We start from the raw sequence: 15398 nt of genomic DNA, 5'->3' as shown, positions 1-15398 counted from the left end.
TTCAGGAAAAGATCTTCAATCAGCAACTCATCATCAGTTCTTTTAAAGGGGTACCCCTGCTCCATGATCATATACAGGCTTAAGTGTGAATATGAATTCATAGCCACTGTATGGTTAGCTAAGACTTTTGCAAGGAACTGAAGACTGTTAGGGTCATTACCATACAGTAAGGACTACTTCGAGTCAGTCACTACTTATCTACCCAACCAGAAGCATTAGTCCATTTCCTATTTGGTTTCTCTCAGGTGTATTTGTTCACATACATGTATGCATACATATTTTTAGATAGGAAAGAGAAAACTGTATCGCTATAGACGTATTGAGAGTGAGATGAAGAAAAAGGTCTGATGAAGTATTGTGAAATGTGTATTTGCTGTGTTTTGTTCTTTGTTTTTCCTACAGGTGCAGGAACTTCAAGTCCAAGTGCAGTAGCCTCTAATGATATTTCAGGAAGTAACCTTTTTCTTTTCAGGTGCTAGATCTTCAAGCAAGAAGGGTTAACTCTGAATTTGTTGCTTATTTTACTGCATCAATTTAGTGTATTTCAAGGGTTGTCTGGATATTGAGGATTTCAATTTGGGGTTTGTGTTCTTGTTCTGCATGTTAGTGGACATTATTTCTTTGTTTGCCAAATAAAAATAATTGTTATTTTTCACCAATTTATCCTCCTGGTCAGTCACTGTCCTTCCGCTTTAAGAGTAATAAGGGAACTCTCTCTTTGTGATAGTAATCGATTGGTCGGTTACACTAGGAGGTCACGTGTCACAGACTCACAGCCAGAGCTAAACCCTAATGATGATGGCTTATCAGAAATCCCGGAATTACGTAGTACCTCCTAAGGGGAGAAGTGTGTCTGCTGATCAGTGTGGATATGGAGGTCTATGAGAAGACCACAGCATAGCCTGGAGCCAACCCTCGGGCTGCGTCTACTTAAATGCATGATGTAAAGCCCAGAGAGACGTTGGGTAACTTCTAAGGTAGCTAAGCAGTTTCAGCTTAGAGGAGATGAACGTCCCTCAGCAGTTCTGTGGTTGGCTGAGTCCTCGACCCGCCATGATTGAGTGATATTTACCAAGATTGTCAGTCTTCTGAATTTCCAGCAGCTATGGTGACTTGCCTGGTATAGACATCTGCAAAGGGCAGTTTGTAGTTATCATCTCTTCTTCCTTATCCTCCTCCCGTCTTCAGTCTCGCACATTTACAGGACACCTGAAGTGAGAAATATATGGAGGCTGCCATATTTATTTACTTTTAAACAATCCCAGTTGCCTAGCTGCCCTGCTGATCTATTTGGCTACAGTAGTCTCTGAATAACACCAGAAACAAGCAGGTATATTATTGGCAAATTGTTCAGGACAGAGACATATCAGCTCACGCCTATCGGAGCACAAACTCACTCCTTAGTCAAGCGGATCTGTCAAAACCCATCTTATCAGCTGAACGCCCAATTTGACGTCCAAATGACCGGACGTTCAAACGACTGGTCATTTGAAAAATCCAATGTGTGTACGAACCTTTAGAGACCTAAAGAACCAGCGTGCAATTAGCAAATAAAGGTAAAGAAAAAGAAAGACATCCTTTTTTTTCAGGATAGAAGACATTTTTTTCTCCCCGAAAGTGGGGAGAAAAAGTCCATACATCTTATATTCCAAATACAGGAAGTCTCCGATTTATGAACGCCCGCTGTTATGAACCTCTGACCAGTCACGATGTTGGGGACTCCCCGTATTGTCCCTATGTCTCCTCCGCTCCCCCGTGTCCTCCTCCGGTCTTCCTGATTAGATGAAAACAGTGGCAGCACTTCTCTTACCTAATCCATCAACTCCACTGGCAATCAGAGACATCTCCCTCATTGCTCCCCTAGTGCTGGTCGTATGTAATGAGGCAATCAGCAGAAGCCAGCACTAGGGGAGCAGTGAGAGAGAGGAGAGGTCTCTGATCGCCATGAGGGACAGGAATAAACACATGGGGGACACATGGGGGACTCAATAACTGGGGAGAACATCTACAAGATGCTCCTAGAGCAAGGACGCACCAAGTTTAGCATATTTTTTCCCTGGTTTTTGCTCTCTAAACCCATGTGTGTCTTATTGTCCAGAGCGCCTTATGGTCCAAAAATACAGTAATAATGACAGTCAAGCTGCTTCTGTCTGAAGTTTTATTGCATTGTATTACAGTTTATTCCGGCACAGAGATCCAGGAGGCGGGACCAGAGGTGGAGTATAAAATATGAGCGTTGTGCACAGACAAGGATGGAACTTCCACAGCTTAGGATTTATTGACGAGATTCATAAACTCTGCCAACACAAAGAGAGGAAACCGTGTCAGAAAATCACAACAGAGTGTTTGTGTAACATAATGAAGATATTGTGAGCGGACCGTGAGAGGATCACAAAGGATCTGTAGGACCCAGAGCCTTCCCTCTCCATAGGTGAGTATCTGATTATTGTTTTTTTTAGCTTAACATTAGCGTTAACCACTTCGGGATTCAAGGCATAAAAGGATAGGTCTCCCCATTATAAATAGCAAGGCTTAGGTGTCCCCAGTATGGGTAGCCAGCAATAACTCACCTCTTCTGACTTTCCTCCACTCTGCATCCAGCCTCTAACTGCTGCTAAGTTCCAGATCCTGGCTTGATGACATCATCAAGCTGAGACCCAACACTAGAGGCAGTGCAAGACTGGATGCTAGGCTGAGTGGAAGGGGAGCAACGATCGCTGGTGGAACGCCAGGAGAGGCGAGTGGATCCTCTTCTCTGCTACCGCCTAGTGATCTCTATGATCGGCGGCAGTTGTAGTGATCAGCAGTCAATCGCCATGGCTCCTGATCAGTGAGGGGAGACAAATCTCCCCATTCGGCTGCGCGCGGTAGGACCAAGGGACGTTACAGTTACGTCCATTCAGCAACACAGGACGTAACTGTAACATCCTTGGCAGAGGTGTTGCTAGGATCCTAGGAGATCCAGGGCACTTTTGGGCACTCCAACCAGAAAATGGGTGTGGTCATGGGTGGAGCCAAATTTCGAAGAACTTAACAGCGGTCTAAGTAGGCCTGCCCAGAAAAGTGAAATAGGCGACCAGGTGTGTATCTGCTGACCAAGTCAGGTGTAGGTTGGGCAGGACTTGGGTATGGATTTGTAGGCCAAACAAAGGATCTTGAAGCTGATTTTGAATCGGACAAGGAGCCAATGAAGGGATTTGCATAGAGGAGTTGTGGAGACAGAACAGTGAGAGGAGTAGAGTAGTCTGGCTGCTGCGTTCATGGTTGATTGTAGGGGGTGATGCAGTTTCTGAAGGAGGCCTAACAAGAGGGTGTTGCAATAGTCAAGGCGGGAGATGGTGAGGGCATGGATGAGCATTTCGGCAGTGTCCAGGGTCAGGAAGGGGCAGATCTTGGAGATGTTGTGTAAATGGAGATTGCAGGCCTAGCTATGATTTGGATGTGGTGAAGGAGGGAACCGAGTCCAGGGTGACACCCATGCAGCAGGCTTATGTGGCTGGGTGGATGATTGTACCGTTGACAGTGACATAGATGTCTATGCGGGGTTGGTCTGCTCAGATTTAGGAGTTCTGTTTTATCCAGGTTTGAACTTTAGTAACCTGGCTGACATCCAGGATGAGATAGCTGAGAGGCAAGAGGATACTCTCTCCATGGTGGTGGTGGAGAAATCCGCGGTATGGAGGGTAGATCTGGGCGTCATCTACATATAGGTGGTCATATAAGATCTCCCAGAATGCATCATTGCTGAATATGCAAATAGTTACTTTGTTGTCCATGTAATATAAACACACCTCGAAACCCGCTGGAATGCAATGATGTGTCAGCTTGTTATTTGTACAGAGCCCCATCATTGAATACCAGCGGAACTGGAGGTGTGGTTAGCTTTCAGGGACAATCAAGAGATAATATGCATATTCAGCAGTGATGCATTGTGGGAAACATCATATACTCACGCCAACCTGATTAATCGCAAATCCCTTCTGTTGTAAGAAGGCAAACTTCTGTTTTGTATAGGATTGTACTAAGAGGGCTTTTTAGCCCTTTACACACTCCGAAGAGTTCTGGTTCACCATCAGCTTGCTGGGCAGTCTGTTCCTCCTTCATCGAAGAAACATTATCTTCTAAGTTGGATCTTCAATATCAGACAAATATAGTTGTGAAATTATTAACTCATAATAACCAGGGCCAGCCGTTGATTGATCCCGCCAGAGTACGGTACATACCGTCCATGCTGAGTTTTCCGTCTCCATCTTTGTCACCGGCTTTGAGAATGTCTGAGACTTCCTTGTCAGACAATATTCTACCTTTTTCACTGAAGACTCTCACCATGAAACTGTAGGATAAATAGGTAAACAGATAAAGGTGAAACGTAAGATTTCAGGTCCTTGTACACTTATACAAACCAAAAATACAACGGGAACCCCCGTCCACATTCCCCCCCGCATGTCCCACCCCCGATGCCCGTGCAGTTAGACTTTACCTGCTGGCGCCTGCTCTGCTGCAATCCTCATATTTCCATATTTGGGCCCCATGTGACTAAATGCATATTTCACATGGGCGCTGTCATACTTGCACCCCATGTGCTATAAGGATGGCGGCAGATAAAGTATAACTGCACGGGCGGGCACGGGGGGAGGGGGGGCGGAGACATAGACGAGGGCCCATATGAAATTAACTTTTACGCCTGAGTTTTCTCCCAGGTGATATTTTTACAACCAAATAAAATGCCCTTTAAACCACCAGAAAGCAGCAAAGAGCTACGGTACAGAAAAGCTAAGTGTAACGATTGGTGTCAGCAACACAGATTTCTCTGTTTATTGGTGATCTGCAGTATCACCAATAATACAGATGCTATACCCGATTATGTGTGATCTGCAGAATCACCAATAATACTAGTATAGCTTGACACAGGACACCTGGGGCTTGATTCACAAAGCGGTGCTAACCTACTTAGCACGTCTAAAGTCTTTACACGCGCTAACCAGGGTGCTAAGTAGGTTAGCACCGGATTTCTCAATCAGATCGCGCGCTAACTTTGCGCGCGCAAAGTTTTACGCGCGCTAAGTCCCATAGACTTTAATGGGCACTTCGCGTGGAGCGCCCTGTGCTAAAGCTTGTTTAGACGTGCTAAGGGGGTTTTCACAGGCGTGCTAACAGTTAGCACCGCTTTGTGAATCAAGCCCCTAGTGTGGTAGAGTGTTTGGTGCAACAGTAAAGAAAGGTTATCTCCCGAGGAGCAGGAGATACAGACACCACTGCAGCCAAGGATTCCCTGAAGAGCAGGGAATCGGACTGCACTGCAGCCAGTGGACCCCTGAGGGGCAGGTGGCCACTGACTGTGCTGAAGCTGACCTCCTTAAGAGGAGGAGATACAGACTGTACTGCAGCCAATGATTCCCTGATGGATTGGGAATCAGACTGTACTGCAGCCAAGGATTCCCTGATGGACTGTGAATCAGACTGTACTGCAGCCAGTGGACTCCTATGGGGTAGAGACCACTGCCTGAACTGCAAGATGGTCTTCCTGAGGAGCAGGTGGCCCTTGCAGCTAATGGACACCTGGAGAGTTAGTGTCACGAGTAGTACAGTAAGGCTGATCACCCAAAGAATGAGTGACAGCCAGAAGGGTCAGACAGGTCAGGTCGGCAACACACGGGCAGACAAGGTACAGAGACAGAAGACTGATTTGGTATCCGGGTACAGGCAAAGTCGGCAACAGGTAGACAGATAGGCAAAGGTACCGAATCAGTAAGCAGGAGAGTGGTCAGGAAAGCCAGAGATCATAACGGGTAACAGTATCTCTCAATCCTAGTCTTAGATGTGGGGTCCTTGGTCTCAACACCTGGGAACTAGTCTATTACATACACAATACAATAATACAATAGAGGCTATCAACAGAATCTGACTAAGTGTGAATTCCCAGCTCCGGCTGGTTCTAACACACTGTAAGATCTGACTGAGGTCTGAGTGATCACACATAGCATTCGCAACGGCAGACAACCTGCAACTAACAGGCAAGTCCTATATATACCTACAGCGCTCCGCAGCGCCGCCCCCGCTACTCAGCCAATCCGGAGCCTAGCTGGGATCAGCTGATCGGCATGATCAGCTGATTCCCCTTCTGCTAACATAAAGAGCCTGTCTTGCAGCGCGCGTAGCTCTCCATCTGTGTGCACTAGAAGGACCAGGCGAACCAGTGACATGTTGCTGCGCGGCAGAGGCCGCCGGCTGGAACGCGGAGATAGCCGCTTTCCCGCGCGGCAGTATCTCTGCTATTCATTACACTAAGTTACACAAAGCCTGCGATGTTGTGTTGCATTATATCCTAAAAACACACTGCTTCCAGTTTTACATATTTTATATTACCCCTCCTCTTGTTTCCTCCCTATTCCTTTAGATTGTAAGCTCACAAGGACATGGCTCTCTCACCCTTTTGTGTCTTGGAATTAAGTATAAATTGTGTTTCCCATGTTACATTTGTCACAATAATTACTTTGCCTTCCAGGGATTATTGTAATGTGCAATTTCATGAAGTTTTGCCTAATTTTCATAATTACGATTACGCAAAATTTTGTGTACTTACGACCATACACACATTTTCTGTAATTACGATTGTTTTGGGGACGAATTTCTGTGTAGAACTCAAAATGACGATTTTGTGCTACCCATACTTTTTGTAATTTTGTGTAAAAAAAGAAATTCCAATTTCCGTTCACCATAATTATAATTGAAACTGAACTTACAACACAAAATTACGAGTTATGAAATTCCGAATTACAATTTTTCTGATAATTATGAATTACAATTCCGATGTCGCACGTTTTGTGTCATAATTATGAAAACGCTAATTTTCGTCTCATCCATGATGTCTACCAATTCTGTATTATGTACCAGTGTCTATATCCTGTGTATACCATTGTCTGTATTATTATGTACCCTCTCTGCTTGTTTCTTACTCTATTGCTTCATAAATCAATAAAGTTAATAATAATTGGTACTCAGGGGCGTTGCTAGCCCCAGAGATCAGTGGCACGTGCCCCGAATCTATTCTCGGGTGCCCCGGATGTCCCCCCAGGCAGAGTCAGCTGTGGTGCCTCAATGGCAGGCATGCTGGGAGCTGTGGTGCATCAATGGGGGTATGCTGGTTTCTGTGGTGCCTCTATGTGGGCACACTGGGTGCTGTGGTGCCTTTATGGAAGCATGCAGAGAGCTGTGGTTTTTCTATGGGGGCATGCTGGGAGCTGTGGTGTCTCAATAGGAGGCCTGTGGGAGTATGGGAGGGGGTCCACTAGAAGATCAGGGAATGCTATGGGAAACTGCCAGATAACCTGCCTCGTTATGGTTAAAGAGGAACTCCAGTGAAAATAATGTAGTAAAAAAAGTGCTTCATTTTTACCATAATTATGTATAAATGATTTAGTCAGTGTTTGCCCATTGTAAAATCTTTCCTCTCCCAGATTCACATTCTGACATTTATTACATGGTGACATTTTTACTGTGGGCAGGTTATGTAGCTGCTCCTAGCTGTTTTGGCTGTTACAGACAGCTGAGAACAGCTATTTCCTGTCTGTGAACATTGTTACATTGTGGCCGTTTGCCCAGAGTACCACGGTACTCAGAGCTTCTTGTGGGAGGGGTTTCAGCACAAAATCAGTCATACAGCGCCCCCTGATGGTCTGTTTGTGAAAAGCATCATATTTCTCATGTAAAAGGGGGTATCAGCTACTGATTGGGATAAAGTTCAATTCTAGGTTGGAGTTTCTTTCCCTATGAGAGACTGCCTATTTATGTGAGATACTACATTTTTTTTTCTATCAGTAGAGAAGGGGGCTTCATCCAACATTTTGCTGGGCAGGCCTAATTAGACTGCTGTTAAGTTGATGTAAATTTGGCTCTGCCCATGACCACACCCACATCCTGGAGTGTGGCCACACCCATTTTCCGGCTGGAGGGACCAAAAGTGCCCCCGGTCTCTTGGGATCCTAGCAACACCCCTGTTGGTACTTGAGAAATGCTCTCAATTACTATTTGTAGCTTTGCCGTCTACCTATTACATACACCGTGAAACTCACAGGGTGTATTTGTATAATTGTATTGTGTCCTTTGTATATTTATAAAGCACATGAAAATGTGAGCTGATTGAGCGCATGAGCTGATAAAGGTACCCTAGTGAGAGGGAATTGTGCTGTGCAGGTTGGTAAATTGCTTGCCGCTATTAGATAATTCTAGGTTGTGTTTCATTCATATTCACAGTCCTCCAGGGGCCTTATTAGATGAGATCTTTGTGGTGGGATTTGTGCGAACACTTTGACGGCTGAGAATGGAAACGATTGGTCAGCTGGTATAGTGTTCTCTATAAAAAATACACATTCAGTGTTCTGCAAAGTGCTTGCTGGAAGATTACTTTCACGCTTTGTATCTATTAGCTTACTGGAGCTCCTCCTTCTCGAGTATTCCGCTACTGTCTGTGTCCAAGATTTCATAGACTTTTTTAAATACAACCTTGCTTTTGTTCTTTAGGCCATTCAGATCGAAGAATTTCTTGTGGTCGAAGGAGCCAGGAGCTGCAACAAAGCGTACAAATAACATAATTACTGAATATAGGGAACTTCTGGGGAGCAGCTATTTAGTAACTGCCTTAAGGCGCCCATGAATGATACAATTTTGATTGTATAAGCTTACCAGATATATGCAGTAGAAGGGAAAACTGATGGAATATACTTAGAAAGTATTCATTATGTAGTTCCTCATATTAAAATAAAACAGGAAAAATGTCCCACAATACAGTTATATTCACAATGTACAAATAATGTCTCAGGAGCTGTGTAAACATTTTCCTACTTTTCATGTTAAATATCAGAGGCAAAAACTGTAATGCGTTGTGTGTAGGATGTAGCGGCATTGGAACAAATTGTTAGCAAAGGTGACTCTGTGCCATAGTCCTGGCCAGCTGCACTTTCCTCAGACACCTCCTCAACTGCACCAACATCAGTTGGTCCATCATCCCCATCCACACACGTTACGTCCATACTATCACCACCTAACTCAGACGTATGAGGTGGTGTACCTGCGCCTTCTTGTTGTTGTTGCAGTAGTGGCTGTGAATCAGTGATTTCACCACCACCACCACCAAATAACTCCTGCGAATTGTCAAATGCAGCGGATGTGGTGCTTGTACTTGCGCTGGTAGCACTGGCTGCGGGAGATGAGGTCTTCTGTGTTAAATACTCAAGCACGTCCTCACAATTTTGGGAAGTGATGGCACGTGCCTTCTTCTGAGCACTGTACTTTGGTGCAGGTCCGCACGAAATCACAGCAACACCACCTCGCACAGACCTGCCAGTGCCAGATGGTCTTCCTCTGGGTCTTCCTCTACCTCTTCCTCTAGCTGGTTTGTCCATCTCGGGGGGAAGCTAGGTATATGCAGTGAGGTGAGTTCACTCAACAGAAAAGGTAGATATGCAGTCAGGTGAGTTCACTCAACCCAAAGGTAGCTATTTATGCAGTGAGGTGAGTTCACTCAACCCAAAGGTAGTTATATATGCAGTGAGGTGAGTTCACTGAACACAAAAGGTAGCTATGTGCAGTGAGGTGAGTTCACTCAACCCAAAGGTAGTTATATATGCAGTGAGGTGAGTTCACTGAACACAACAGGTAGTTAGATGCAGTCAGCTGAGTTCACTCAACCCAAAGGTAGTTATATGCAGTGAGGTGAGTTCACTCAACAAAAAAGGTAGATATGCAGTGAGGTGAGTTCACTCAACCCAAAGGTAGTTATATATGCAGTGAGGTGAGTTCACTCAACCCAAAGGTAGTTATATATGCAGTGAGGTGAGTTCACTGAACACAAAAGGTAGTTACAGTGGTGTGAAAAACTATTTGCCCCCTTCCTGATTTCATATTCTTTTGCATGTTTGTCACACTTAAATGTTTCTGCTCATCAAAAACCGTTAACTATTAGTCAAAGATAACACTACTGAACACAAAATGCAGTTTTAAATGATGGTTTTTATTATTTAGTGAGGAAAAAAACTAAAAACCTACATGGCCCTGTGTGAAAAAGAAATTGCCCCCTGAACCTAATAACTGGTTGGGCCACCCTTAGCAGCAATAACTGCAATCAAGCGTTTGCGATAACTTGTAACAAGTCTTTTACAGCGCTCTGGAGGAATTTTGGCCCACTCATCTTTGCAGAATTGTTGTAATTCAGCTTTATTTGAGGGTTTTATAGCATGAACCGCCTTTTTAAGGTCATGCCAAACCATCTCAATAGGGTTCAGGTCAGGACTTTGACTAGGCCACTCCAAAGTCTTCATTTTGTTTTTCTTCAGCCATTCAGAGGTGGATTTGCTGGTGTGTTTTGGGTCATTGTCCTGCTGCAGCACCCAAGATCGCTTCAGTTTGAGTTGACGAACAGATGGCCGGACATTCTCCTTCAGGATTTTTTGATAGACAGTAGAATTCATGGTTCCATCTATCACAGCAAGCCTTCCAGGTCCTGAAGCAGCAAAACAACCCCAGACCATCACACTACCACCACCATATTTTACTGTTGGTATGATGTTCTTTTGCTTAAATGCTGTGTTACTTCTATGCCAGATGTAACGGGACACGTACCTTCCAAAAAGTTCAACTTTTGTCTCGTCGGTCCACAAGGTATTTTGCCAAAAGTCTTGTCAATCATTGAGATGTTTTTTTAGCAAAATTGAGACGAGCCTTAATGTTCTTTTTGCTTATCTGCCATGCAGGCCGTTTTTGCCCAGTCTCTTTCTGATGGTGGAGTCGTGAACACTAACCTCAATTGAGGCAAGTGAGGCCTGCAGTTCTTTAGATGTTGTCCTGGGGTCTTTTGTGGCCTCTCGGATGAGTTTTCTCTGCGCTCTTGGAGTCATTTTGGTCGGCCGGCCACTCCTGGGAAGGTTCATCACTGTTCCATGTTTTTGCCATTTGTGGATAATGGCTCTCACTGTGGTTCAATGGAGTCCCAAAGCTTTAGAAATGGCTTTATAACCTTTACCAGACTGATAGATCTCAATTACAGTACTTTTGTTTTCATTTGTTCCTGAATTTCTTTGGATCTTGGCATGGTGTCTAGCTTTTGAGGTGCTTTTAGTCTACTTTGTGTCAGATAGCTCCTATTTAAGTGATTTCTTGATTGAAACAGGTGTGGCAGTAATCAGGCCTGGGGGTGACTACAGAAATTGAACTCAGGTGTGATAAACCACAGTTAAGTTATTTTTTAACAAGGGGGGCAATCACTTTTTCACACAGGGCCATGTAGATTTGGAGTTTTTTTTCTCACTAAATAATAAAAACCATCATTTAAAACTGCATTTTGTGTTCAATTATGTTATCTTTGACTAATAGTTAACGGTTTTTGATGAGCAGAAACATTTAAGTGTGACAAACATGCAAAAGAATAAGAAATCAGGAAGGGGGCAAATAGTTTTTTTTACACCATTGTATATATGCAGTGGGGTGAGTTCACTGAACACAAAAGGTAGTTATATGCAGTGAGGTGAGTTCACTGAATATGCAGTGAGGTGAGTTCACTGAACACAACAGGTAGTTATATGCAGTGAGGTGAGGTCACTCAACAGAAAAGGTAGATATGCAGTGAGGTGAGTTCACTCAACCCAAAGGTAGTTATATATGCAGTGAGGTGAGTTCACTGAACACAAACGGTAGCTATGTGCAGTGAGGTGAGTTCACTCAACCCAAAGGTAGTTATATATGCAGTGGGGTGATTTCACTGAACACAACAGGTAGATAGATGCAGTCAGCTGAGTTCACTCAACACAAGCGTAGTTATATGCAGTGAGGTGAGTTCACTCAACAGAAAAGGTAGATATGCAGTTAGGTGAGTTCACTCAACCCAAAGGTAGTTATATATGCAGTGAGGTGAGTTCACTGAACACAACAGGTAGCTATGTGCAGTGAGGTGAGTTCACTCAACCCAAAGGTAGTTATATATGCAGTGAGGTGAGTTCACTGAACACAACAGGTAGCTATGTGCAGTGAGGTGAGTTCACTCAACCCAAAGGTAGTTATATATGCAGTGAGGTGAGTTCACTGAACACAAACGGTAGCTATGTGCAGTGAGGTGAGTTCACTCAACCCAAAGGTAGTTATATATGCAGTGAGGTGAGTTCACTGAACACAAAAGGTAGCTATGTGCAGTGAGGTGAGTTCACTCAACACAAACGTAGTTATATATTCAGTGAGGTGAGTTCACTCAACAGAAAAGGTAGATATGCAGTGAGGTGAGTTCACTCAACCCAAAGGTAGTTATATATGCAGTGAAGTGAGTTCACTGAACACAACAGGTAGCTATGTGCAGTGAGGTGAGTTCACTCAACCCAAAGGTAGTTATTTATGCAGTGAGGTGAGTTCACTGAACACAACAGGTAGCTATGTGCAGCGAGGTGAGTTCACTCAACCCAAAGGTAGTTCTATATGCAGTGAGGTGAGTTCACTGAACACAAAAGGTAGCTATGTGCAGTGAGTTGAGTTCACTCAACACAAACGTAGTTATATGCAGTGAGGTGAGTTCACTCAACAGAAAAGGTAGATATGCAGTGAGGTGAGTTCACTCAACCCAAAGGTAGTTGTATATGCAGTGAGGTGAGTTCACTGAACACAACAGGTAGCTATGTGCAGCGAGGTGAGTTCACTCAACACAAATGTAGTTATATGCAGTGAGGTGAGTTCACTGAACACAAAAGGTAGATATGAAGTGAGGTGAGTTCACTCAAGTCAAAGGTAGTTATATATGCAGTGAGGTGAGTTCACTGAACACAACAGGTAGTTAGATGCAGTCAGCTGAGTTCACTCAACACAAAAGGTAGTTAGATGCAGTGAGGTGAGTTCACTCAACACAAAGGTAGTTATATATGCAGTGAGGTGAGTTCACTCAACACAAAGGTAGTTATATATGCAGTGAGGTGAGTTCACTCTACAGAAAAGGTAGATATGCAGTGAGGCAAGTTCACTCAACACAAAAGGTAGTTATGTGCAGCGAGGTGAGTTCACTCAACACAAACGTAGGTGTATGCAGTGATGAGGTGGGTTAACTAAACACAACAGGTACTAGTAGGTATATGCAGTACTGGGTGGGTAGTACAATGTGCAGCTCCCTGTCACACACACAGGTAGTCACTGAATGTGCTGCTGCTGCTGGCCGTGGGACACACACATTATGAATTAGCAATGCTGTCTAAGCAACACAAGTGTCTCACACACACAGGTAGTCACTGAATGTGCTGCTGCTGCTGCTGCTGCTGCTGGCAGTGGGACACACAGTATGAATTAGCAATGCTGTCTAATTACACAAGTGTCAGTTTCAAACACAGAAATGTTATCTGCTATCCCCTTTACCTCCTCCTTCCCTCCTATTTTCCTCTCCCCCTCCCCACGCCCATATACAATACATACTCAAAATAATTTGCATGGTACTTTTCACCAGCTTTTGGGTACTTTTTCAATTGTAAAATGTTGAAAGGTTATTTTAATGTGTTATTTATGCTTTTGGCGCCTCTGTATCCATACTACGCTATATCAAGTCCACCCCTGCTAGATGGTGTTACCCTCTTTTTTCCTCATCTATGGGGAGCGACTTCTTAATCCTGAGTGGGGTCAGGTCTAATCTCCCCACCCGCCTGCACAGTGGTTGCCTTTGAGGTAAGGTGAGTATAGATTACCCTATCATACTTCATTTCAACTACCAGTACATTCTACACTGTATTTAGCTCTTGGCGTCCCTATTCTGAGTAGAAAATTGATTCCCAGAGAGGTAGCGTACTGCACCACACAGAAAGAATATTTAGCGATTATGTGGGCTCAACAGGAGCTACAGTCATATCTGTATGGTAGGTCCTTTTCTGTCATCACAGAACACAACCCGCTTAGCTGGTGGAACCATACTAGTGGAAGCAACAGAAAACTCATGCCTTGAAGTTTGTTGTTATAACAGTATGACTTCATGATCCAGCATAGGGCAGGTAGTCACCACCAGAAAATAGGTGCAGGTAGATAAAAGAGGCGCTACTCCGAAGTCTATATCGACAAGGATGTAACAATAAAATAGTGAACCGCTGCTCGGCTACCACATGCACATGCGGTGTCATCCCATATAAATTCAAATGGTCACCGGTACATCAATCATCAATGCCCAATCTCCAGTTCCATCGCCGCAAGGCCGAAGCCGGTCAGGAACCAGAGATTGGGCATTGCTGATTATCTTACATTTGGATCTATGTATATGGAATTCACGACACGCTTGTTTACATCTTAAGTGTCCCTGTTGCAAGGGCCCATGATGTGAGTACATGTTTTTATGCATTTTACTCTGAACAAATTGGTTATCCCTGTTTGGAGCACCAGTGACCATTTGAATTTTTGCTTTTACTTCTGGGGTGACGGTTACCTATATACTTCTTGAGCACTGTGTTGGTGACTGCAGGTCCCGTGTGTAACACTAAGCGCTTAGACTCCACCAGAATGCCGGGCTTTTGTGCTGTGGCATACCGGACAAATCAGCGGATGTTGGTTGCGTCGGTAAGAGTTAAGAGACCCAACCTCTGCAAACGTCCAAGAGGGGGAGGTGTCACGACACGGGTTTTAGGAACGGAGTTACTCATTAACCTCCTTAGCCGTAATCACGAGTTCAGCTCTGGGTGGAAAATACAAGCTAGGAGCGGTTATCCAGAGCTGAACTCATGGTAGCCACTGGGGGGTCTATGCAGAGCAATGCGCGCAGCGGGCGTTTTTACTAACCTCCCGGGGGATCCGGATGTCGGCCGCCATTCTTCTTCCTCTCCTCCGAGGCTCTGCTTACCCCTGATGAGATTGATGTCTGTCGTCATGACGACAGCCGGCAATCTCACTATAGGGTTACAGCACCACCCGGAGGACGGCGGGAGAACTGCAGTGCTGGATCCCAGGGAGGTGAGTGAGTGCTGGGCTGCTGCAGATCTCCCAAGCAGTATGATTTTTTTCCAGGTTTTAGGATCTAAAAGCATGCAAAAAAAATTGCACCGCTTTTAGACCCTAAAGTCCAGAAAGAATCATAACGCCAAGGGGGTTAACAAAGTTGACCCGAGCATAACATTTTTGTGCAAGAAAGAACTATTTGCATCTTATTGACGGTCTTTAGGTTTCTCTTGCAGATGGGCGGCTGGACTCTGTGTTGTCCCATCTGCTGGCGAAATGGGAAATTTGGGCAGCGTGCAAGTTTGGGCGCACTATAGGCACACAACATGTTCATTACAGCAATAAAGGGCAATATGAGTGCTGCTGCCGGACCTCACATTTCCCTTCAAAGCAGCAATTAAAATGGGCACCTATGAGGCTTCTGTGGTGCTTGATATTTTACATATATAGCTGTGGCAGAAGGCAGT

At 44.5% G+C, this 15398-nt stretch overlaps 1 protein-coding gene across 1 annotated transcript; it reads right to left on the bottom strand.

Annotated features, from left to right (window-relative positions):
* Positions 1 to 2209: 2209 nt before the first annotated feature.
* On the bottom strand, positions 2210 to 14864 carry LOC137532442 (parvalbumin alpha-like). The gene is made up of 4 exons (XM_068252927.1): positions 14837 to 14864; positions 8432 to 8564; positions 4224 to 4333; positions 2210 to 2297 (listed from the first exon to the last, which is right to left on the bottom strand). Exons 1-4 carry the CDS (start codon positions 14862 to 14864, stop codon positions 2269 to 2271), a joined length of 300 nt encoding a protein of 99 aa, XP_068109028.1. The 3' UTR covers positions 2210 to 2268.
* Positions 14865 to 15398: the final 534 nt, after the last annotated feature.

The sequence above is a fragment of the Hyperolius riggenbachi genome, chromosome 9 (assembly GCF_040937935.1).
Source record: "Hyperolius riggenbachi isolate aHypRig1 chromosome 9, aHypRig1.pri, whole genome shotgun sequence".
Taxonomy (NCBI): Eukaryota; Metazoa; Chordata; class Amphibia; order Anura; family Hyperoliidae; genus Hyperolius; species Hyperolius riggenbachi.
Note: the sequence above shows the minus strand (reverse complement) of the source record. Positions and strands in the feature narration are given on the sequence as shown.

Excerpts from the sequence above, each read along its gene's own strand:
- LOC137532442 (XM_068252927.1), bottom strand. The coding sequence starts at position 14,864 with ATGACGACAGACATCAATCTCATCAGGG. Across the intron at positions 8,565-14,836 it reads AGACATCAATCTCATCAGGG|CTCCTGGCTCCTTCGACCAC; the intron begins GTAAGCAGAGCC and ends GCTTTGTTGCAG. Across the intron at positions 4,334-8,431 it reads CTCGAGAAGGAGGAGCTCCA|TTTCATGGTGAGAGTCTTCA; the intron begins GTAAGCTAATAG and ends TTTATCCTACAG.